The sequence below is a fragment of the Liolophura sinensis genome, chromosome 13 (genome assembly GCF_032854445.1).
Source record: "Liolophura sinensis isolate JHLJ2023 chromosome 13, CUHK_Ljap_v2, whole genome shotgun sequence".
In the NCBI taxonomy this organism is placed as follows: Eukaryota; Metazoa; Mollusca; class Polyplacophora; order Chitonida; family Chitonidae; genus Liolophura; species Liolophura sinensis.
In genome coordinates, this window is record NC_088307.1 from 13,528,494 (window position 1) to 13,555,057 (window position 26,564).

At 39.1% G+C, this 26,564-nt stretch overlaps 1 protein-coding gene across 10 annotated transcripts in view; it reads right to left on the bottom strand.

Annotated features, from left to right (window-relative positions):
- Window positions 1-3,340: 3,340 nt before the first annotated feature.
- The window catches only part of LOC135480082 (ras GTPase-activating protein nGAP-like), a 258,043-nt gene continuing 234,819 nt past the window's right edge, over window positions 3,341-26,564 (bottom strand). For 9 of the 10 annotated variants that reach the window (XM_064759830.1, XM_064759829.1, XM_064759828.1 and 6 more), the window contains 16 exons: window positions 23,669-23,890; window positions 18,981-19,082; window positions 16,241-16,339; window positions 15,629-15,714; window positions 13,299-13,353; window positions 12,844-12,976; window positions 12,302-12,464; window positions 11,969-12,048; window positions 11,441-11,619; window positions 10,664-10,812; window positions 10,079-10,154; window positions 9,725-9,815; window positions 9,179-9,289; window positions 7,283-8,671; window positions 6,516-6,718; window positions 3,341-5,477 (listed from right to left, as the gene is read on the bottom strand). In XM_064759830.1, coding sequence (XP_064615900.1) covers window positions 5,213-5,477; window positions 6,516-6,718; window positions 7,283-8,671; window positions 9,179-9,289; window positions 9,725-9,815; window positions 10,079-10,154; window positions 10,664-10,812; window positions 11,441-11,619; window positions 11,969-12,048; window positions 12,302-12,464; window positions 12,844-12,976; window positions 13,299-13,353; window positions 15,629-15,714; window positions 16,241-16,339; window positions 18,981-19,082; window positions 23,669-23,890 — 3,403 coding nt within the window. In that variant the 3' untranslated portion in view covers window positions 3,341-5,212. Of the gene's footprint in view, window positions 5,494-6,515; window positions 6,719-7,282; window positions 8,672-9,178; window positions 9,290-9,724; window positions 9,816-10,078; window positions 10,155-10,663; window positions 10,813-11,440; window positions 11,620-11,968; window positions 12,049-12,301; window positions 12,465-12,843; window positions 12,977-13,298; window positions 13,354-15,628; window positions 15,715-16,240; window positions 16,340-18,980; window positions 19,083-23,668; window positions 23,891-26,564 lie in introns of all 10 variants that reach the window. The other variant, XM_064759831.1, reaches the window with a different exon arrangement.

The following is a 26,564-nucleotide window of genomic DNA, read 5'->3' on the forward strand; positions in this document are numbered from 1 at the left end:
ACACTCTTCATCCAGAATGGAGGATGTTATTATGCCATTCATCCACAGAGAAGGATGTCTTTGTGCCATTCATCCAGAATGAAGGATGTTTTCATCCAGAATGAAGGATGTCATTATGCCATTCATCCACAATTTAGCATGTTTTCATACAGAATGAAGGATGACATTATGCCATTCATCCACAGAGAAGGATGTCTTTGTGCCATTCATCCAGAATGAAGGATGTTTTCATCCAGAATGAAGGATGCTCTTCATGCTAAAAGCAGGGTGACAAATGAGTAGTTAGCCTTGAATGGTGAAGTCAGCAATGAGCTTGGCTTTCAAATTGGAATTGAACAACAACCTGTGGGAGCTTGATCGATGTAAGCGTGAATCCAAGTCAAACGAGCTGCACGTTCTGTCAACTTAATCAAATACTGTCTTTAGTTCCGGTGTAAAAATATACCGACACCACTCAGAGACGATAACGAAATGTTTGAGAATCCAGTCAGGGTTTGTTTCCAACCGAAAATCGACACATTACGTTTCAGCTATAGGAGGGGACACAACTTTTTGTTTCTCTTGAAGCTTGGGCCGACAAATTGATCTAATTCAGAGAAAAGTTAAGAAATATCGATTTCTATAGTTAACTGTATATTCATAGACTCGGTACTTATAAATTTACTTATTACTGGCATCCGTCGACTCGAAACTTATACATTTATTGCCTTCGTGGATACGTCGACTAGATGTTTATATATTTACTGCTTCCGTGTATTCGTTGACTCGAGGCTTGCAAATTTACCAATTTCTTATATTCGTGGACTCTGTGCTTATGTACGTACTGATTTCTCGTTTTCGTTGACTGGATGCTTGTACATTTACCGAGTTCTTGTATTCGTTTACTTCGTGGGTTATATACGGTTACTGATTTCTTATATTCGATGTTTATACATTTACCGATTTCTTTTACATTCACTGAGGTCCGACATCAACACCCTTTGAACAGTGAGGCAGCACACTCAAAACCATCTATGTTCGTCGGTAATCTTGGGGTTTTATGTCGTCCTTAACAACGAGGAGTCATTAGTTTTGTGTAGGCCAAAATACACCGTATACTGTGTCCCCTTGTGGCGAGGAGAGTCCAACGTCGCCAAAGCGCTGCCACCAAGACAGTCCAGCCAGTAGGGTGCCTTTCCTGCTGACAATCCAGCCACTAGGGTGCCTTCTATCCCTTCACCCAAACAGGTGAAAACTTAGGACTGCAGATGCTCAGAAGAAATGCATGCTCAACTCTCCAACTCTCTCAGACTTGACTTTTAACTTGATTGTCTGATTGCTGTTTAATGCCGTCCTAGCAAAATTTGTGGTCAAGGTCATGGAAAAAGCCAGAGTGCTTGGACGACAAAAACAACCACTTGACACACAATCCTGAACACCATGTGACTCCCGCGGGGAAATAGCAGATGCAAATTATAATCCAACAATGTTAGTTTTAACCGTGCCTCTTCCCAAAAAAATCACCTACCGGCCCCGATAGCACGGTTGGTAGAGCGCCCGCTTCGGGAGAGGTAGATCCAGGATAAATCCTGGGTCGAGTCACATCTAAGACTTTAACAGAGGAAGTTGTAACTTCCTCGCTTGGCGTTCAGCATGAAGGGGACAGTGCAACGACTGGTTGACCCGTATCAGTATAATGGCTCGGGCGTGGCGACTTACTTGCCTTCGGTAAGACAGCCTTATCTGTACATTATACACATATGTATGTCAAGTAAGTGGAGATGGGATTGCTTTGGATGGACTTCGTGTAAGATCACATGAATGACTACATACTGTAGGTCTTTGGTACAGTGGAGACAGGGCATGGATTCCCTGTATAGCTGGGATTGATTAATCTATTGATCTAACTGGTGTTTTATGCTGTACTCAAGAATATTGATGGCGGCCAGCATTATGCTTGGGGGAAACAGAGAGGCCAGTAAAAACCCCATGAGCATCCGCAGGTTGCAGCTGGGACTGAATCAAATGTAAAACACTGGGAAAAGATCAGACAAACTTGCTGTTTATCTTGAGTGAGACAATGTTTTATTACACAGATCATGTGTGTAAAGAAAGGCAGCTATACAACTTTATACAACTACAACGGGCTGATCTGACAGACGCCACATACTGGTAAAACCATACAGACCTAATGTACACAGGCAGGGCAGAGCAGATAGTTGCCAAACATCTCAGCAGCTCAACCTACTGACCAGCAGAACACCTTAACATCTACTCTTCATACAACCACTGCACACTTTCAAACCTTTGCACAACCAGAGCACACAGTCAACCTTGACACACTCCTGATCTCCATGTTATCAGAACACACTTAGCCCCCATACAACCACAAGCACACTTCTAGTTTCCATATAAACAGAACACAACACTACATGGGCATTCGCCATACAACCACAAGCACACTTCTGCAGTTTCCATATGAACAGAACACACCACTACATGGGCATTCTCCATACAACCACAAGCACACTTCTGCAGTTACCATATAAACAGAACACACCACTACATGTGCATTCTCCATACAACCACAAGCACACTTCTAGTTTCCATATAAACAGAACACACCACTACATGTGCATTCTCCATACAACCACAAGTACACTTCTGCAGTTACCATATAAACAGAACACACCACTACATGTGCATTCTCCATACAACCACAAGCACACTTCTAGTTTCCATATAAACAGAACACACCACTACATGGGCATTCTCCATACTACCACAAGCACACTTCTGCAGTTTCCATACAAGCTGTATTTACTTCTACACACTCGCATTCCACATATTCTCATACAGCTTATTTTCGCCTCACCCATCCGTCCTTTTACACACATGAATTTCTGCACAGCAGTAAGAGTATATTGTCCAATAACTGTCGTTTCACAGAGAATCTTAGACTCTTGACAACAGCACTCTTTTCCACAATATTGCATGAAGAGCCTGCTTTATACAACTCATGCTTGGCAAGCTCTTCATATAGCCTAATACACAGGTTACCCCTGCACACTTCAAGTTCCATATAAAAGATTTACATCTTTCTGAGGGAAATAACACACTTTTTATACCTGTCCACTTCACTTTGCCAGACATTGCACAAACATACAAATATATGACCAGACATAGCCTATGCGAACCCAGCACACTTTGCAAAATTATCGTTCAAGAAAATCTGCACACAATTTGCATGGATTATTTTATGCACAGTGTACTGAAACACGGGTCACGATCGGTGACTGGTTTTAAAAAGACAATAATGAGAAGAAAAAAAAAAAAAAAAAATACACAATTGTCCCACACCATTGCTTAGTTATCCCCTTTGCCACTCTGTCATGAGCAACTAAGATAACCCTTGTAAACACACAGAATTAAAAAAAAAAAAACAAAATTCACTGGACAAACCCTTTTTCCTTGTATATAAGTACTGGTCTCTATGACATCTGATGGTGTATACACATGTACATAAACAGTACAGCCCAGCTATACAACAACATCCTTAAATAAACAATGTATAGAAATAAATTAGGACAACTGTACACTTGTGGTTTGTTTCGCCATGAGTTACCTCCCTTGGTCAAAGCCCATCAGCTATATATGGTACATGTGCATGGATACAACATTGTCAGGAATACATGCATTGCTAAACAGACTGAGCAATGATGACAGAGATACATACCAGCTGTTCACTCACACATTATACCTTTCATTCAAATCGACCTTAACAATAAATACATCAGCACACTACTTACATTAGATACATGAAGGTTGTATATTTATATATAGATGTGTATATATATATACACATATAATCAAAACAGTTGTACACAGTTTCACTCAGCACCGTATTAAATGCAGACTTCAAGTTACAAGAGCAGGGCTTGTTATGGTGTCATCCTGTTACGAAGTAAAACAATCCGGAATTGGCAAGTTTTGGTTACAAATGAGTTTTTTCATAGATATTTTGCATGTTTTGACTAGAGCCAAATCAAGGTATGACTTGATACAGGGCGTTGCGCAAAGGGAAATAACTTTTGAGACATCATGGCTAAAAAAAAGAAAAAACACAAATGGTCCTTTGTCTACATACATGTTATATTGCAATAATACACGTCTTGTTCATAGGTTCAAAGTTGACAAAACACAATGTGACAGTGGCAGTGAAGAACAATATTGTCAATCCCAGACTCAAGGGGAATAACTCTGTCGGCTAGGGCATTGTCATGTGGTTCTTCGGGCAGTTAATTCCCTTGATTCATACGTCAGAATTGATGTAGATATATGTACAGAGCTTAAAATCGGCTGTAAAATGTATCATTTGGTCCTAGCTAAGCAGTTCGTTATAGATGATGTTAAAACTACCATGAATGATGAAGTGCTGTTCTGATGTCAGATTATAAATTAAATTTCATTCCTGAATGGAAAAACAAATTGCACATGTCCATTAGTACAACAGCAGCTTGAACTGCAAGCTTTGCCAAAAATTTCTGATATATGCACATACAGAAACTGTCGTCATAAGGTCATCGACAGTAAAACATGTTATCCACAAGCACTTCATATCTGCTTTCCTTACAACGGGGCTCCACTTCTGCCCTTCATGAATAAAAGATGTATCAAATCTTTAGTTCAGGTATTAGCAGTTTTTGTTTTGCCAACCACTAACATTATACCTATTTTCGTTAATAACATCAGCCAATCAAAATGTTCCCAACATTACCTCTTTCATACATCCAAAGCGCCCAAAAATACGGATTCTTTAAAAAAAAAAAGTGACTTTTTAAAAAGAGCAGATCTTCTCTCTTAACTTCTGACCCGAAAATCTGATGTTACATTTTTAAGTGTGGCATCCGAAAAAATGAAGACACTATCAAGGGGAGATAATTTCAAAGGGCAGCTGTGAGCAGATCACAAAGGGAACTTTCCAAGCACAAGTCACTCCCCTTGCCTATCACAATGTAACAACGTGGCTGTCTCTGCTTTGTTGGCTTGGCGACAGCTGTCCTACAATCATGTAATGTCTTCATACTATGTAACACCAAGATACACATACGGTTTTTTAAATACATCCGATCAAAGAAGAAACACAAATGGCACGTTAACAAAGTCTTGGATATGGTATATCCTTCTTTGGGGAACGACGACCTTGAAAAACCCTTTTTCAAGGTCACACAGTTCAACAAGCACTACTTTTGCATGAGGTATCTGCCCCTTTGATCAGGGTGATTTTCTGGCCGTTGTTGGAGGCCACAAGTCCGTTGTGGGGTAACAGTGGACTACAATGGTCCTTAAGTTGGTTCAGGGTGACCAGAAGCCTGGAATTGGCTGTGTCCAATGTCTGTATCTTCCTCTCCTGATCCTCGATGACCTTCTGTTTGTGAGTGACCATCCTCTGCATGGCCGTCTGCTCCTGTCTCAGATCCTCTTCCACACCGATCAGTCTACAGAAAACAAGGGCTGTAAGTCATTGACCACGTCCTCAAATAACACACACATTTCTGGTGGTATAAATATTTATCACAAAAATCTTGAGAGGAAAGAATACATATTACTACTTGTTTTTGTACTTTAGAATATTACTGCAGACTGCCTGTGTGTATCAGTGAACATGATCTCAAGTTTAGCCTAATCCTGATGATGCTTAATTCTTACTGATTAATCCTCACATAAAAGTTTTTTGTGACGTTTGGTTCATTTCTTATCAGATAAACTGAAGTGTTGGCATGAAAAGTACCACTTTAAGGCCTTAAGGGCTTCTGAAGTGCATTTTCTCAAACCTAACTTATAGGTGACGTGCATTTTTCCAGGCCTAACTTATAGGTGAAATGCATTTTTCCAGGACCACTTATAAGTGAAGTGTATTTTTCCAGGCCTAACATATCGGTGAAGTGTATTTTTCAGCCCTAACTTATGGGTGAAGTGTATTTTTATAGGCCTAACTTATAGGTGAAGCGCATTTTTCCAGGCCTAACTTATAGGTGAAGTGTATTTTTCCAGGCCTAACTTATAGGCGAAGTGTTTATTACAGCCCTAACTTATAGGAGAAGTTCATTTTTATAGGCCTAACTTATAGGTGAAGTGCATTTTTCCAGGCCTAACTTATAGGTGAAGTGTATTTTTCCAGGCCTAACTTATAGGTGAAGTGTTTATTACAGGCCTAACTTATAGGTGAAGTTCATTATTCCAGGCCTAACCTATAGGTGAAGTGTTTATTACAGGCCTAACTTATAGGTGAAGTTCATTATTCCAGGCCTAACTTATAGGTGAAGTGTATTTTTACAGGATTAACTTATACATGTAGGTGAAATACAGAATGTATTGTTAATAGTTTGCCTTTCATTGCTACTTGTATTTAGAGTTATTTAGCTTAAGGCTAATTATATCTACTTCTGGATGATAAACATCTCATTTCTTAAACTGCACGTTCGTTAAAGTTTGCATCTCAAGCTATTTTCAAACAGCGTGTTCATTATATCTACCTGTGGATGATGTTTTTCATGTGGTCATCTTTCTCGGCCTGCTGACGCCTCATCCTCTCCTCACTCTCCTCCAGTTTGTGTCTCCATTCATGGAGAATGTCCTCGGCCCCGTACTCGTGATCGGCGAGCCTGGCTTCTGCCTGCTGAAGCCTTCTTTGAGCCTCTGCCAACTGCTGCCTTAGCACTACCACCTCAAACTCGTACTGAAACACAACACACACCCATGTTTAGGCAAGTTAGAGGTGTGTATGTATGCTTGGGGTTTAATGTCGTACAAATTTTCAGTCATATAAAGAGGAGACATCATTAGGCGTATAGGAAAGTCATAATATATTATAGTATTTTCCAACAATTTATGACAGGAGTCTGGTATGAATATGGTACATTGACCCAGAAATATACTCTGCACCTTGGCGAGTACTTAACTATTCAAAACGCACGACTTAATGCTTTCAAAATGTAAATTAAAATGTTTCTGATATTAAATGCATAATAAATGACATGAATAAGTCTTAAATACTAACATTTGTCTTATTCTTATACTTCACAAGTGCACTTGAATAAGAATTGATTTCAGACTGCTGTCGTTGTGAGAAAACAATAGCATCTGTAGTTAAGGAACATGTGTCAAGGGACAAAAATTTGGTATGTCCCAGGCATGCTAAACTTCTTCAGGGTAAGTTGAAGAATAATTCACAAATTTTTTTAATGGTAGAGTAAGAGGTAAAAATGTTAATTTCCATCCAGGCATGTACAGTGTTTCTCACCTCCTGTTTGGTTTTCTCCTGCTCATGTAACCGTCTCTGCACCGAGCTGACCCCCATCAGCACCCCACCCTGGGACAAACGCTTCACCCCTGCACAGCTGGGGCTCTCCGGGGGCGAATGTGAGCACCCAAGAGAGCGACTACTGCCCTCAGACCGCCGGTGCAAAATTGCAGACGGAGAGTTCAGGTTTTGTGAAATCACAGTGTCTGTTGCTGCGCGACGCAGCTGGTCTGTTGCATGTCTGCGTTGCATATATACAAAGTCTGCGCTCTGAGAAAGGTCCTTTGCCTGTATGGGCGTTTCAGGGAAGGGCGGTCTGGTCCCCCTGTGGCCCTGTTTGGGGCTCGAGTGAGCCTGAAATGTATTAGAACTATACATGCTGAGAGGTTTTCGACGAGGGTCCGTAGGGCGGGGTGTTGAGTAGGATCGCACATAAGCTTTGTCATCTTGGGTTAATGATTCACTGCTACTCGAACTCGAGATTCCGGCAAACTTTTTCAAAGGGTCTGTCCGTTTAGTCGTCCAGTCTTGCGACTTGGCAGGACTCCGCTGCTTGATGCTGTTTGATTCGTCGTCGCTGTTGAGAGAGCTTGAGCTTGATGCACGCTGAATTGGCGGCGGTGACGATGTCGATGAGGTGGACATGTTCGTGACTCGCCGATGAGAGTTCAACAACTGGTGTCTGTACACTGGATTAGAGAACGACAGTGGCTGCATGGCGACTGACGGAGACTTTGACGTGTCCCTACCGGCATCGCCATGCGCATGGTTTTCGACCGGTGAACTGGACTGGCTGTAGCCAAACGACTGGTACCCTGATGACGCGATTGTAGAGAGTTGACTAATGCTCATCTGGCTGCCTCGCATGTCGCGCTCCAGCTCCATTGAGGAATTCTGGTCTTCCGTGCCATCTTCCATGAAGGATATCAAGTCATTGTAATCACCATTTACTTCCTCAGCTGCGCTGACGATCTCTGTCCACGACTTATCGACCGTCTGCTGATTGGTCAGCGTGTTCGCCACAGACGACACGTCCGCGACAGAACTTCCGTCAGTCCTCTGATGAAGCACATATTCATAACCATCCGTGTACACGATTGGTGTCGAACCTTTGTACCGAGGACGACCCAGAGTATCCAAGGACTCCGAGCCCACTGAAACATTTAACAAGTCCACATCTTCACCACAACCACGTAACATGTCCCGTAACACTTCTGTAGGAGAGGTAGTCTTCTCTCCATTGTTGTTGTTGTTTTGAAGATTCATAATGTTCAAGTTATCGTAAATCTGGCTTTGTCTGTTAGACTTTTTGCCCGCATTCGGGTCGTTCAAGGCTTCCGTCAGCTTCTCCACAATTTCGTTTAGTTTGCCCAGTTTCTGTACCACAGTCTGAAAACAAGGGACATAATTCTGGTTAAATCTTAACCAGCAAAACAACTTCGGCTGTTGATAGCAATAAAAATCGATAAGATGAAAGATGTCAGGAGGAGAAACTACAGACAGATTTTATACTCAAGACACATTTTCAATGAAATAATATTTAATATTTCTATTTCAGGTTCACATATTTAAGTCTCAAAATATTTACCCTATTCCTCAACCTTTCACATATGAAAAAGCAAACTTTCAGTGTAATTTGTGCACATTTTGAATTTGACTTTGGAGACAAAACTACATTGGTTGGAATGGCCAATTTCAGGGCTTCAGAAAAATATAAAATTTATCATGCTGCATGGACATATGCCTTCAAAACATGCTTGAATAAACATTTTGCAAACATGCAAAATGGTTGCAGAATTACAGTGCCGGTATGTCCAGTTTGGCCAAAAAAATCAAGTTGTTTGACCAAAACTTGTTTGAAATTTGAGTAAATCGAGCTAAATCGTACAAACTTACCTCTGATGTCTTACTAAGACATTCCTTAAGCAGTGAGTGGAGAATGGAGAGCTCTTTACCCAAGTCAATGTAACCATCGAACTCTAACAGCTGATGGTTGGAGTCTGAACTCTGCAACAACAACAACACTTGAGATTACAAGAGAGGAAATAGCTAGCTTTCTTATATCTTTGCACCATTCTTGAAAATGGAGTAAACCACCAATCAAATAAATATATAAATAAATAAATAAAGCAACTATATCTTTGCAGGTCAATTACAATCACAAATATATCAACGCTAATACAAACGACTTCAAGCTTAAGGTCTTTAGCTCTTTATGGAACTGTGATTTATTCATCTTAATCAAGCATGATATAATCATCCCTGGATACATATATATAAGTATGTGCCTTTGCAAATTCAACTGTTATTTGAAACAGTACCAGTATATATGCACAGTTAACAAGAATTAAGTCCAATTCAGGGGAGATAACTACGTAAATATCACTGGGAAGAGCTGCTCTGTGAGTTTCCCAGCATCTTATCCTCTGTATGTGTACTTACTGAGATCTGTCCTAGGAAATTCTTCATGCTTCCCCACTCTCTCTCCACAAACTCATTCATGAACACCATGAATTCTTCTTTACCACCAAATCTGAAGCACAAATAGAAAACAGGAAGTCAGAAATGATCAGTTTTGAAAAATGGCATACTTCATACTGGATGCTCATTTGTCCGTGCTTGAAATCTATACATTTGTTTAACACGTACTTTTTACCCTTCACAAATTAATAGGATAAACATAATCAGACTGTCGTATAATATAATAAAATCAAATTTATATAAAGTGCCGTGACAACCATCAGTAATTAGGTAGGTTCATTTGTCTAAATCAGTAGGACAGTGGCAATTACTCACTTTGTGAAGTTTGCCAGAGTCTGGATGGTTTTTGCTATCAGCGTTAAATTCCTGGCAGCTTTTTCTTGAGGATACTCTGGAAATGTAAGCAAAGTACAATAATTAATAACCAAACATAACCAAAGCCCTTCACTAAAATTACAAGTTAGTAAGTAACTTTTTTTTCTACAGTGTGGTGTAAAACATCAATCAAACAAATTTATTTATCTATTTATTTGGTGTTTTATGCCGTACTCAAGAATATTTCACTTATACTATGACGACTAGCATTATGTTGGAGGGTAACTGGGCAGAGTTGGAGGGGGGGGGGGGGGATCCACAACCATCCGCAAGAAGAAAACTTCCCATCAAACAGGTACATGTATTTGACCTTTAATTTTGTCCGTGTTTAAGTTACTCAAATTTGCCGATTCTGAGAATTGTATTGACCTTGAAAAAATGTATTTTGAGGGATGTTTTGATGATACAAGTGGAGAGGTATCCTGCTTGAAAAAAACAAAACAAGGTTTCAATAAAAAAACTAACATATTATGACCCATATATTATGATATTTGTCTCTCATAGGGCAAGTAATGTTGAGCGTACCTTGTGTTAAGCTGAAGAGACTGGGAGAGAGGATGGCTGGGCAGAGGAAGCGGAGGAAGATGGAGGCACTTATGAGATTATCACTGATATCTTCCTTCTTTCTCTCCTGACATCGCTCACGGAATGAGCTGAACACGTCCTTCAGTTCACTGCCAAGGCATCAACACCATAAGATGAGAGTCACATGGGTAACACACTAACATCATGCTGTAGTTTAACCAACACAGTCTTCAGTTAGGCCACACCTATTTTATTTTGTGTTTCATGGATAAGCCGACAATAAAAAAATTAAAACAGACAAATAATTAACTGAAATAGACTTTTTTGTAAAAATTTTGAAGATTCATGTAAAGACGTTTTCAACAGGAAACAATTGCTAGGACAGTTCAAATTAAAATTTTTTATACCTTCCTCCAACTGAAAGATTTTTTCAGCATGTAAATTTACAAAAATTTACATTGGTGTGGCCCTCTTCTTAAATTCATTGAGAAAAGTGAAAGAAAGTGAAACAATCAAAACTTATTGAGCTCATTAACAGTTTATTGTAAAGTTTAATTAATTCCTTATCAGAAATACTCAAGGTCTTTCTGCGTTAATGAAAGTGTATTTCCTTATGCCAAACTTTAGGTGAAATGAGGTAATTTAAAAAATCCATATGAAAGTTGTCCAACACCAACATTTCCACTCCAAAATCTCAACATAGTTAGATGTATCTGTGTTTCGTGTAGCTGTTTAGGCCCCCCCCCCCCCTCGTCAGATCATAATAAGAGTTCATACCTGGGGAAGTAGCAGTAAGAGTTGATGATCTTAACCCAGGCCATCTCACAGTACATGATGAGATTAGTCTGGTGTCTCTGTAGTATCGTGTTGTTCTGGACTTTCCCCGGGTCCACCTCACAGTCGTCCGGCGTGTCGATCACATTCTTCACAAACTCTCCCAACGTGTCTTGTAAATACTACAGCAACAACAACAAGCAAACATGGTCAAGATGATTTTCCACGCATACGCAGGCAGCTACGTGTATATTTTTATCTCATAAAGTTAATCTGTTGGGAACAATATCCACAAATACAGTAAATTCAAAAATTCCGCCCCCCTCAAAATACTACATTTTCAGAGGCAAGTAAGCGTCATAAAATATTATGACGGTAACTCAAACAACAGTAACAATGATAGTGCCCAGTATCGTGTTTTGGCTGACCACGCGTATGTGGAAGTCATCAGGAGGTAAACAGACAAGGTTGAGTAGCTTAACCAAACTTTGCTTCAAAGTTCTGAAGAGCACACATGACATCCATGCTCACCTTTTCTCCGACTAACTTCATAAATGCTTCCATAGCTTTTGTCGCTATACTATTTCCTCGGAAAGTTAAATGTTCATTATCTGAAAAATAAGACATACATATATGTATACAAAGAATGATCATATCTGAAACTGCTAAATACTTGAAATGATTGAAATAGCATGTATGCATATATCTGAAAACAAATTATTAGACTTTTTTTTCAGTAGAAACACAAAATAGTGCTTAGTAAAACTAGTTTTCATTAGTAGACATCTTTGGGGCTTAAATAACATCTTGCTCAGTATGACAGGAAATTTAAAGCTGATAACATTTTTTGATGTGAAAACTCACCTAATCTTGCAATTTCACCCATCACAACATCTGCCAGAAAATCCTTTGCCCTGCCCATTTTCTGCATAATATGTACCAGAGACTTGGCAATGTCTTCTTTATCACGCACACTCAAGATGGGCTCCAACACTTCACATAGCAAACAGTACTCTGATGTTAAATACTGAAATCAAAACAGGACATTGCAAAATAAATATTAGGAAGCAAGCAACAAATTCTTTATTCACACCAATGTACATGTGAAATACTTTTGTGTCCAAGATATTTCAACAGCAAATGGCAATAATACTTGAAATATATTTTGATTTGATCCGAAAATTTATTATGCTTCTGGTAGATGAAAGTTTCCACCATTTACTGCACTCAGATATTGAAGTTATCTTTGTCTGCACTCAAGTAAGTTATGTTGGTCTGCACTCAATCAAGTAACATTAGCACGCACTCAAGTACATGTAATTTGAAATTGATTTCTCAAGTAAAATTCTACTGCTCTACACATCAATAAACCTGCTGTAATTTACACTGCATTCATTTAAACTTACATTAATCAGATCTTTGTAGAGATCCATGGGTAGAATTTGCACAGACTGGTACTTTGCTTTGACCCGTATCAGAGGGAGCTCTGTCTTGCTTTCCTTCCCAGCCTTCCCCACCGTCCCTGAGCTGGTCACAAACCTGAGAGAGCGAATATAGAATAACAGTTTCAAAAAATATGAGAGATTGATGGTAAACCAAAATAGGAATACTGAATTCTGCCAAGTCAGCAAATTTAGATAACACACGAAATGTAGCCTTGAGTTTTGCTTAGTCAGCCAATTATAACAGTGCCAAAATAAATTCCCTCAGGGCACTAGCCTGACTTATTTTATGTAGATACATGTTGCAACCCTTTCAAGAATGTGGTTTTGCACTGTTCACTTAACAAATTTTCTGTGTTGTTTTCATTCGTTGATAGCAGTATACTGTAAAGATCTTTTTGTCAGCTGCCTGTACTTACCATTTCTCTACATATTGCCTGTTGGTGATTTCATTTACAGGGAGGTTTATATACCCTATAACAGAAAAACAATTTATCATTTATAATAAACACAATATTGCTTTACAAATGTGTTCTGGCAAACTTCACTTGAAATACATATTTAGTACATTCTGACGATAATTAAATATCTTAAACTTAGCATGAAAAAAAAAAGGCATGCCTAAGGATTTGAACTCATGCCTCTCATATGAAAGCTTTGGGTTAATGATGTGGCCTATATGTCCAAACAAATAGACACTATGTGTTTGTGTTCATTGGGATTGAAGAGGGGAGGTGAAGAGGGGAGGTGAAGACGGGAGGTGAAGAGGGGAGGTGAAGAGGGGAGGTGAAGAGGGGAGGTGAAGAGAGCAGGGGTACACACTGAAGGCTGAAGTTATTCAAGGTTTGAAAAAGGAAAGTAACAAACAGTATTTTAAATCGACCTGTTTGGCATTGGTTTGTTATTTTCAGCTTAACAAAAACTATGCTGTGAGCTACAGGTGCATTGTCCAATAACAGCCCTTAAGTCAGTGGTATGGCAGACATGTTTTATAATGGTGTGAAACAAATTCTGGTGCACAGCAATGTTTGTAGTCAGTCAGCTATTTCCCATGTACATGTGAAAAGGTCAAAGTGCAAACACATGGGGTCAGAGGGCAAACAAAATCCCTCATTCACATAATTGGCTTTGCTGTTAAGAATGACAAGACTTTTCCCCAGAACACAGGGTATTGTTAAGATGAAGGAAAGGGCAAGCAAGGGAAAGGGTACTGTCAACTGGGTCTTAACTAAACAACACCGGCGTGAGAATGGAACATTTGCTTTCCGGCAGAATGTGATCGGAGCGAGTAAGCCACGAGAGCGGAAAAAAACAGAAGACCGACAAGGTCATGAGGAAATGAGACAGAGGCTGTTGATTTCCGTGCTCAGAGTAAAAGTCAACGAAAAGGTTTAAACTTGGACTCAGGATATGTTGACTTCCTGTTACATGGCTTTGCTGGCCTATTGTTGTTTCTCTTGTCAGAAGAGGTACACGCATACAAGAGGAGATTTCAGGTGCAGAGAGTCAGGGGCCTTAGTGCATGCGTCAACCACTGCCCATTCCATTTGTCACGTTACTTAACATGTCATCGAGTTTCCCAAAGTACATGTATCCAATATCAAAGTTGAATTGCATGCGTCAACCACAGCCCATTCCATATGTCACCTTACTTAACATGTCAAGAGTTTCCCAAAGTGCATGTATCCAATATCAAAGTTGAATTGCATGCGTCAACCACAGCCCATTCCATTTGTTGCCTTACTTAACATGTCATGAGTTTCCCAAAGTACATGTATCCAATATCAAAGTTGAATTGCATGCGTCAACCATGGCCCATTCCATTTGTCATGTTACTCAACATGTCATGAGTTTCCCAAAGTACATGTATCCAATATCAAAGTTGAATTGCATGCGTCAACCACGGCCCATTCCATTTGTCATGTTACTTAACATGTCATGAGTTTCCCAAAGTACATGTATCCAATATCAAAGTTGAATTGCATGTGTCAACCACTGCCCATTCCATTTGTCACTTTACTCAACATGTCATGAGTTTCCCAAAGTACATGTATCCAATATCAAAGTTGAATTGCATGTGTCAACCACTGCCCATTCCATTTGTCACCTTACTTAACATGTCATGAGTTTCCCAAAGTACATGTATCCAATATCAAACTTATTCACCTGTCAGATTACTGACCTTACAAAATGATGGTTGTCAAAGCAGTGGGATTACATGTATTTTTCTAATGTCAAAGTGATCTAACTTTTCCATCAATGAATGTTTCTGATTAGAATGGGACATGAATATGTATAAATCAGAATATAAACATGTGTAGTTCTAAACATGTGTGTAGTTCTAAACATGTGTAGTTCTAAAATGGTATTCACAGTGAACTCTGACGACCGAGCTACTAAACAATCCAAACTCTCACAAATATTTTTGGTGTCTTTCTCTTTTCTTCAAAATGATATTAACTTATAGTCCTTGGCCTTAACATTTTAGAGAATGTCAGATTGATGACACTGGTATTGTACATGCATGTAAATGATACTGTATGGCAACTTTAAGATTTTCAAAATCATGCCACAAAACTATGGGAATAGTATCCCTTGCAACAGACAACGAAATTAACTCGTTAATATCCATACGTTGTATATTTAAAATGATTCAGGATGCTGAGTACACCGAGATGACCTGGTACTACTGTTATATTTTCCACCAGTCATTAATGACTGTCAGCAGTTACCTGTATGAAGAACTCACCTAGTAACTGATTCCTATCTTTCTTCTTTTTTCTATCTGCCTCTCTGTACAGATTCACTGTTATTGTCTCTACAGCTGGCAAATTGCTGTGGTAAAACAAATGCAAAGTTTAGACGAATCAATAAATTAATATGGCTTAATGTCACATTGGCAATATCTCCAAACTCTGCAATATTGTGGCGATAAAACATTTGAGGAAAATCAATTTATAAGACCACAGTGAACGAGCATATTAGAAGATGACAAAAAAAAAATCTCAGAAAGGGGTTTGAAAGCGTTGTATCATGGATCAAAACCCTGGACCCCACTGGAGCAATGTTTGCGATATTTGTGTGTGTACAAACAAGGATTTTCATTCATCGTTCAAACTACCAACATTTTTTCTACACTATCAATACAGGTTTTATGCAATATTTGTATTCAAAGCCCATTTGCCTTTTCCAAGCAAACAAGAATTGAACAACATTTCGCCCACAATATATTCGTTTACAAAAGGCTAAAACAGAAGATCCGGAAATTGTATATCAAGGTGGGAACAGACAACTGTCAACAAGAGACCTTTCTGGACATGCTTATTTTCTTACTTATAAATGATAAAAGTGTAAAACTTACTTGAATTCAAACTGCTCTCCCCAGAAGCACATTTCTGACTTGGTTTTACTAGATGTTCTTGCATACAGCGTTCTGTCCAGACAAATCTCGCAGAAATATCTGAAAATAAAACGAGAAATCTGACTCAGTCTTGTCCCCTGACTCTAGTAAAATTTAAGATGAATAACTGAGTCAATTCATGTTGAGGGAAGCTTTAACCTACTTAAATAGGACTAAAACATCCAAACACCCCTCAGAGATCAATGAACTCTTCCGCCTTTCATACAACAAAATTCCTGTCCATATCATTGTATGCAAATAAGTTCTACTTGAGCTGAAATGTACATGCAAGATTTTCCCATTATTTTTGGGTTTGTTAGGTTCAAGTTTAAGCCTTGAACTCCCTTGGATAAGTACTTCGATTTATTGTCTAATCTGGGTGGGAGTTATTTAGCCTGTTTCTATTGAGAATAAACTTTACAAAATCAACACATTACAGTACAAACATTACATACTGCTTCTTGCAGAACTTTCTTCAAAAGTAAAAACCCTGATACGGAAGTACATAGATATTTTAGGACAACACATAGACAAAACCTTGAAACTTCCATGTGAAATGACAAAATGTAAACATAAGGAAATTAGCCTGTTGATTTATTCTTCTTATTTGAATACACGTGTCACTGCCCTTTTGAAGTAATCACAAAGATCCCTAATCAATGCGCTAAAAACAGGAAGAGAGCTGTATGCTGAATTGATTGGCAGCTGATTATACACAATGAAGGGTTAATAAGGAAGTTGAACGCAGAGCTGGTTGCCAGAGCAGACAACCGATTTGGTCGGTGTTATTGAAGTATCAGGACTTTACATGTAGACTGACATTTACCATCAAAAAATTACATCAAAAAACTTGGTTATAAAACAAACAATATCCATATTCATGTACAATTATATTCTGGCTTTTGGGTGCTTCTGAAGTTTGGTAACTCTCCACAACTGTACATTCTCCACAGAATAAATTGCATTTTAAGTAATATCTTTGTGCAATGGCTGGGATTTTTGCTATTCAAGCCCGACACAAGGTTAACATCAGGGTGAGGCCTGCCACAATGTAACAACATGAGGGAGAGATTAAGTCATGAAAACTTGCAGTGACATGTGTCAGCAACAAAACTGGCAGCATGGGTTTCAGATCAAATTTCCTTTCCTTAGTTTGGATAAATTTACACAAGATGATAAGATCGGATACAGTGGTCAACTGACTCAAGGTGAATAGAGCCAGATCAGTGCATAGACACTAATAACATGATTGAGCGTTCCTGTAACACTCAGTTCATAATTTTGCAAGGTCTTTTCACTACCGTCAACCCATACCTTGGTGTAGTTACAGCAGACATTGTGGCAGTGAGATTCAGTTCTGCAGGAAATCATCTTTATCACAAAAATAAATAAATAAATAAATAAATAAATAGTTTTATCAGTATCCCATCTCCTTCACCACCCCCCTCACCACCCCTCCAAAAAAAACCCCAAAAAACTGTTCACTTCTGTTCTCTCAGTGGTACATCCAGATTTATACATCTAACCAATATCAAAATAGCCCTGGTCATTTTCCTCAGGCTACTCGGAAAAGGTTGGTCACATAACTTGCCAAAGGTTGGTGGTACAACTTGCCAAAGGTTGGTGGTACAACTTGCCAAAGTTTGGTGGTATAACACGCCACAAGTTGGTGTTATAACTTGCCAAAAGTTGGTGTTATAACTTGCCAAAGTTTGGTGGTATAACACGCCACAGGTCAGTGGTATAACTTGCCAAAGGTTGGTGGTATAACTTGCCACAGGTTAGTGGTATAACTTGCCAAAGGTTGGTGGTATAACTTGCTTAACATTGGTGGTATAACTTGGCACAGGATGGTGGTACAACTTGCAAACTGTTGGTGGTATAACTTGCCGAAGGTTGGTGGTATAACTTACCACAGGCTGGTGGTATAACCTGCCACAGGCTGATGGTATAACTTGCAACAGGTTAGTGGTTTACACCGTGCACTTTACTATTCTCCACCCACTGTATATCGGCCATCATCATACATGTATTTAAGCACAAAATTCCTGAGCATGGCAGTAAACAACAATTAGCATATCTGAGCATCTCTACATATCATATTAAGTCTTTGGAAACACCACAAGCAATCTTCAGAGGCCAGTTAACTTGAGCAGCATCCCATGCAATCAGATGCAAAGTTTGAAGTCAAGACAGTGTGTGTGGCCTCTGGGTCATGCACCCAGGCTAATTTAGTCCCTATTAATCATCTACCACTTTCTAACTTCACAGCCTGCAGGGCTGGTTTACCCATCTGCCAAGCAGAGTGTTCCCCTACTAGTCCTGGCTTTCCCCGGTAGTCCTTCAGTCAGGGGTTCCCATTTTTTAACAGAACCCTTCACACTGGGAAGTACTCCATGATGTGCTTATTTCAGGTGAGTTTTTCAGGCCATGGTACATACAAAGTCGACCTACATGTAAGCTCAACTCGCTTGGGACAAATGGTTTCTGGGAATGTGGTCAGTCTGAATCACAGTCTGAGCTCACCACATGACTTTACATACACAGGTACTTAAGTAGCCTCTTCACTATTTTTTGCCAGGAACTGACAGACTAGGGTATGATGGAAAGTTTCTCTGAAGGCATGACTTGGAATGTCTTGTCACCAAAATGTCTTGTTTCCCTGAAGATCTGCCTTAAAGTAACATCAACAACAACTTACCTTTTCTTGGACGGTACATTTTTGGCCTCTATAACCCATAGCTTGAGTGAATTGTCCGTTCTTCGGCTTTGTTCTTGGTTTGGGTGAACAGTCTTCCTCAAACTGAAAGCAAAACCAAGAAAATGACTGGGTGAACTGATGACCTATATAGACACAACATAGATGGGACACTTGCCAAAATGACTAGGCTTTGTGATTTGACCGTACTACTTCAACGTATATCCTACCGCAAAAAAAAAAAATGCTATTATAACAATAACAATAAAAGAATACTATTATAGCCATATTAAAGCTACATTCAATGTAGATAAAGAAGCATTGACATGTCTCACAGGTATGTTGAAGGAGAAAGAAACACCAAGCAGACTGTTGGATACTCTCGAGTTGTCATCCTTCAGCCCATAACACGACTGAGAATTGAGGCACAGGCGAGAAAATACTGAGGTAAGGGGTATCCGATTATGGTTGAGATCTCTGCCCAAGCACTTATGGTAATATCAAATGTGGCATTCATATCAACAGTATTGAATTTGACCTTCTACATTTGATTCAGATTTCTAATCAGATGTACGCTCAAGGTTTGACGGCCATTTTTGCATGGATCAAAGACAAAATCGCTGAAGAAGATTCAGCGTTTATTGAGAGCATTCTGGGAATCCAGGAAGCCATTTGTCAAAGAGATTCCACACCTTTTAAGATTTCAGAGCTTAAATGTCTACAGAAATAACCATGCTTTTGTTTTTCATTCTGTAAAACCAGTGAACAAAGAAAAATAAATAGCTTGGAACTTGAGAGCTAGATTCTTTATGTGCTTTATTGAGATCATGTGCCTTAAAACCCAGAAAATATTTCCTTGCTCACTTCTTGGAAGACAATGTAAGCTCAATGTAGATGGCACTGCGGAAATGCAACAACTTTCTCATTTTCTGAGTTCGTACATCAACTCTTACATGCTTTCAAAGTGTCCAAATATTTGCTTCAATTGTTTGCTTATCTGGGGTTTAACATCACTTTCAATGTAAAATGAAAAAGGCAATGCATGTCAACAGACGGACATGGATGTATTTAACTGATTCATTTTTATGAAGCAGATTTCGATGAGACCTGTCTTGGTATTTCATAATTTATTTCATTATACACATCAAATGATAAATAAACTGCCCTAAAGTCATAAAAATTTCTCAGTGGATGTGTTCATGTGCATTTTTCTAGATGTTTGAAGAACAAATGCCACAAACATTCTTTAAAAAATGACAAGGGTGAGGTGATTTGTTGAATTTTCTTCACTATACATCAACCCATGGCTTTTTGTTTAGAAATTTAATCAACTGGAGTCCAATCCTTTACCTGTACAATGGTCAGAACCGGCCCACATGACTTCATAGTTTCTGACAACATGCCACTTCACAATAACAAGGTATAAGTTTATGGTAGACAAATGCCAAAACATTTGTGAATCATTGGAGCAATATCCACTATCCCTTGTATTTTAGCTTTGATACTACAGAACCACCAAAGGCTTAAAATTGACAAGGTGGAAGTTTCAAATAGCTGACAACCACAAGCCTGTGATCTGTTAAACAGGCTTGAAGACTTGACCAGCAACACAACCCATACATATCTCCTCTTTCAACAACATACAGGGCTGTTTTGACAGCTGAGGTTGGGGCTAATCTAAACATGCTTGTCTGACCAGCCCTCAGTTAGTGAGAGGTGTGTATGTGTGTGTGTGTGTGAGGGGGGGGGGGGGGGGCACAGAGAGATGTAGCAGTGGTGGGGGACTGGACAAGGGAAGGGCTCAATTAAAGTCTTTAAGGAGCTTTTCATGACACCTAGATTACCTATTTGCCTGGAAATCTGACAGAACTTAATGAAGTGCGACAAACTGTACTGACCGCAAATGTTGCAACTTAAAAAAAAAAAAGACTGTTTCATTATTAAATATACACTTTATCCTGCTGAGTCATAGAGTGTTTCATGAAAGTGTGGACAAGAAGAACAAAGCGACTTAATCTGCTGATATTTGAAAATAACAATCAAAATTTCCTTGATGAAGCAACTTAACTCTATAACAAAGCCAAAACTTTATCCCTAATGTCACTAAGAATCCTGGAGGTATGTTCCTCCTTCATGTAAGAATCCCTCATTATCCACTAAACCTACTGTCAGACTCATAAATCCAACAAGAATCCAAAACCTAACTGCCAAAGGTTATGTATCGTAAAAAGCTGATATTTTTATCCCAACAATTCCTCTTGCATAAATCTGGAATCGAATGGATATACAGTCTATCCTCTCCAATATCTAGACTCAACATTAAACCTTCACCATGGCAACTTTTACAAAGTGCATCTTGCCTTAAACTTTGTTCCATTAATGTCAAGGATTTAGCACAATCTAGAAAAGTCTCAACTACAAGTCCATTGCCCACAACAAACAATGACAAACAAAGCTAAAGCCATCCATTCATGAGAAGTTTTTGTGCAAAGTATTTAATGCAATATCTAAAGGGTATCAAAATGTTCCACAAACAATCTTGGATCCTGTGTTACCAGAACGGGTCTGCAGGTTTGTGTGGTATTCATTCTGTTGGGCAGTGCTATGGGGTGAATTCAGATCAATGCTTGAGCTCAGCCAACACTGATGATGATATTGGCTCAGTTTTCATAAACTGGCAGCCAAGTTTCACAATGTTGCGAAACTTTTCACAGTTTGGACACTTGTAGAATCAATACTGCACTTTTTTGGACCAGTGATCTGGTTCATTCGAACTGACCAGTGTAGTGTATGACCTTTTTTTCTGATCTATCCACATCAATGACCCTATCAACATTCATTCCTCCATCCATACACCTGACTGCCATATCATACAATTGAAACATAATTAAAAGTGCAGCGTGAAAAACAAAGGATGACATTAAAAACCACAAGAAAAAATTTGTAATACTAGCAACGTAAGTATGACTGTAAATGCCACACACTAAATATCACATGTACTTCAATCTTTTATAATTTTCAACCTTTTTGACATCTAAAGCACTTTCTTCCAGTGGAATTTATACATGGAATTATTTTGAAAATGACATTAAAATGATTTTTTTAAAAAATAAACCAGCCAACACAATATCCATGCCTTGTTAAAGAAAGGACTTCTGTCCTTATGAGGCCTGGCTTAATTTACAGCAGTCAGTGTTAGGGAGAGAAAAAAAAAATACCTGACAAGTTCTAAATTGCTCCTGAACTTATCAGTGTGAAGCAACCAGTGGTCTCACCAAGGAAAAAAATTCACACATTTTAAAACAAGTCAAAACACTAGCACTTTCTCAGAAAATCTTACAGGTCTAGACGTCATTTTTGTGTCTGACAGTGCAAAAAAAAAAAAAAAAAGAGCTGAGAAAAAAAACAGCCATCAATCAAGCTCAAAACCTTTTTACCAGTCACAATTTGAGCTGGGCTTCCTTTCCAACAAGCCCTGCGCTTTCTCGCTAAATGCCTTTTTTTCTCCCTTTTAAGCGCTGTCACAATTAAAGCTGTTTGTCACTCCCATGAAAATCTCAGCAAACGCCAAAGAACACTTGTCCATGGATGGTCTCTGCGCCCAGCTGATAGCGCCGAGCTGGGCCCAATTGTAAAGACTGCGAACTGGTGATGTGAGAGGTGACCTGGACGCCATGGCATCCACAGGGCCTGAATAGCCCCTGCTTTGCCGAGGGATGACAGACTTAATCTTTCTCTCTGACAAGGTGTTTAACCTCAGATCATCTCAGCAGAAGGGACAGGGACACAAAGACGTAACATAAACGTCTCGCCCAGACTTACACAACACCCAAAGCAATATCATTACAAATTCCCATCCAAACAAGGCCTCATCCACATCATTCTGTCCTCACACAACAAAGGCTTACTGTCTAAACTGACGCAACAAAGAATGTTCCATACAAAAAAAACTGCAGATGTCCTTTATCAAGTGAACAACACAGTTCACCTTTGCAAAGCAGTCCCAAATAGAGATGGTGTTCTTCTAATTTCCACAATCATAATTCCTTCCGTAACTACCAGTGGATGTTATTATCATCAAATTTCCACAGTAACCATCACAGAATTAGTTTAAATGACTTTCACAGCAGTCAAAAAAAAAACAAAAAAGGTATTTACCATTTTCTAAATGATAACAGAATTAATTGATCAAATTGTTTTCTGGTCATAAAAAAATCATACCTGGTATAGCTACTAAAACCATTTTACATTCTACCTCATATGCACCATACACTGTGATGTTTCTCACTTTTGACCAAAATGGTTGAAATCTGAATCAAAGCATGGATGACTGACCCTTTTTTTCCTCACACATTTTGTAGTTTTCATATTCTGGAGTTCAGAAACCCGGCCATTGCAATTTTGAGTCGATATAAAAATAAAATGTCCCATTTCAAATGAAAGGTTGAGAGAGTATAGGAAGTAACATCTTATCTGATAACTATCTGATGCACAAAAAGTGCATTTTCAGGGGCAGCACAGGATCATTTACTTTCAATGCTTAAACTTGCATTTTTCCAGTGGGATATCGCACTAACTTTCTAAGGTCAGTGCCACTCTCAGAATGAGGCAAATGAGTAACATATTAGTCAATGACGAAATTGTAAATCAAATTCAGTATTTGACTGAAGGAGAAAGCCATGAGAACTTACCTTTCTATCCATTTCTCCCTCTCCTCGGCCGTCCTACAGGAGATGTACTTGCTACCGTTACTTGTGGACACCTGGAAGCAATGGTCCTGTCCCAGAATGCTACTGTGCAAGGGTTTGATCTCGATGTCCGGAGCCGTCAAGTCGATCGAATGCATGCTGGAAGGACTTGACAACAGCGACTCGTGTGACCGCGATGTGCGGATTCTGGAGCTTATGATGGACCTGAAATTGAGGAAAAATCCACGAATGTCTGACAGCATGTCGAAAATAGTTCGTTTTTTTCTAGCACTAGTGGTTGTTCATAATTTTGACACACTTTGAGCAACTGCTGCGAGTCTTCATTGTATAATAATGTCTGCTCTGTCCTTATTCTGTAATACACATCTCTTCCAACACAGGTAATGTACCACTTCTGACACCAAACCAGAGGGTACAACTGCCAGTGAACTTGCACCCTGTGAGTGCTTTGGAAAACTTAAATCCACTAAATCAGATCCTTCTAAAGCACACTTGAAGCCATGTCCTCAAAACAGAGCCACTGTCCAGCTCTAACATGGACTGGCCAAAACCAATATCCACTGGTCAGTCACTGAGCCATGTGAAAATTTTGGCTGTCTCACTTCTAGGGGACAGCATCCATCCTTAAGATCTGTAGCCAAGACAAGAGAGAAAACCCCATGCAAAACTCAAACAGTTCACTCTTAGGTCCAAAGAAATCTTCTCTCCGACTCTTCAAGGGTGTACAAGGAAGCAAAAGGCAAACAGCTTAAACTTTTCCGTCTGCTTTTCTATCTAGAGTCTAGCAAGCTCACAGCTAAGGATGCAGGGGCTATTTTTTTTGCTGACTAAGAGCTGGGGTGGGTATAGAGTTGTTTTGTCAGTGGGGATATCCCAACCACTTCTACTCATGACAAGTTGCCTTAACCCATCTGTTAAGCTCACTGTTCAACAGGCAAGCAAGCCAAGCTTTAGTCAACTTGCCCAGTCCAGAGATGTCCAGATTGTAACGTCTAGGCACGTGCCTTTCTCCTCTTAACCCAATAGCTTGTTCTGTCCTTAACTGTCCACAATCTCACAAAGACTCCTAATCAAACAGAGCTTGAGCCTCCTTGCAACTACCCTCCCCCCTTCTCATCATACTTCACCCCACCCCCCTCCAGTGAACACCTCACACTCCAGATAAGCCAGACCCTGGCAGCCCTTATCGACCTGGCCTATGCCAACATTAAACAAGAATTTCAATTCTTGTCAGGTGTGAGCCTAAATGTTCCTTTGTTTAATGCCAGCCCTTCACTAATAAATTAGGCACACATACACACCCCCTGGCTGTAAATGCTTAACGACATACATAGGGAGCATACTTGTAGTACATAGTTAATCGTTAATGGTAAGCAATAAAACACCACCAGAACAGTCCTGTTTTATATTACGCCCAATAAATTAGCAGCTCCAGGACTTAAATTCCTCCTCAAAATAAAATTTCCTTTCCAATCATATTTATTTATTTTATTTTTATTTTACATTATATTTATCACTACCAAAAATATTCCAAAAGAACCAAAGGATCACGTGACAAAAGAAAAAACATATCTCACGCAATTCAAGATTATATTTGCAAATTAATTAGCAATGAACAAAACCTGTAAATCAGTATCAATCAAGTGTACAAGAAAACATGAAAATGATTTTCTGTCTTCCAAAGTTTGACCTGAGATTTACCAGGACTTTGTTATCACAAACTTAATTAGAGGAAATGGAAATACACAAAACGTTCACACAGACCCTCAAACGAAAAGTTATTCTACTTTTTATCCTTTTTTTCGATGTCAAACGTAATGTGTTATGTGGTTTGTCTTTGCTGTCACATCTGATCACGCTAACAACCTTTCAGGCGAATCCTTAGCGATATATTTGGAAAACCATCCTTGTTTCCCACAAAACATCACACAATATGGCTCTGGTTAGGATACCCCTAAGGGGTTCCTCGCACACCTTTGACCTTATTCTTGACATTTTTTTGTTTTTACAGTGTGCTTTGGGCAAGTTACAAGTAATAGTGTTATGAGTTGGACATGTGTACCATGTACAGCAGACAGGGTTTGGATCTCTCTGAGAGCAGACAGGCAGGGTGCACTATAGTTATAAAAGGTACACAAACCCTCTGACAGTTGAGGAGCACACTCATTAGAGATGGTACACCAGGCAGCTGTTCTGTCAGCAACACTTAACAATTATTTACTACTGCCATGCATCTTTAACACTTACACTATACCAATGAAGGTGAACATATTATCCATAATACCACTCCCCCACCCCACCCCCCACTCCTCCCTGTCCCCGAAATAAAACAAAAAAACTGGATGCATTTTACTGGATTTCTGAAACAAATGCAGTACCAGTGCCAAGATGTTTATGTTATGACTGAAGATAACACCAATATCACCTCCAGAAGAGTTTATACAATAAGCACTTATGTCACAATTTTTGGAATTCAAAATATTAAATTCAAAACTCCAAATCAAATTTGGAGTTCTGAATTCAAATGATTAAATTCAAAACTCCAAATCAAATTTGGAGTTCAAGCTTCTTAGGTTATTAAAATGAATTATAATAAAAGAATGATTGCAACTGAATATCAGTTACAGTGCTAAAACATGAATAAGGCAAATATATCAAATTGGCAAAAGGAGTAGAGAAATGTTATGCGTCAAATGATAAAATATCCGCATAAATATTCAGATTATTTGATAAAACTGATGAATTTTACCAAGGTTATTGGCCGACAGGTAAGATTTATCAGGACTTAGGGTTAAGGGCCTCATCAATACTACAAGGTTCAAGTTCCTGATAACTTGAGGGGAAGTAAAAAAAAAAAAAAAAAAAAAAAAAAAAAAAA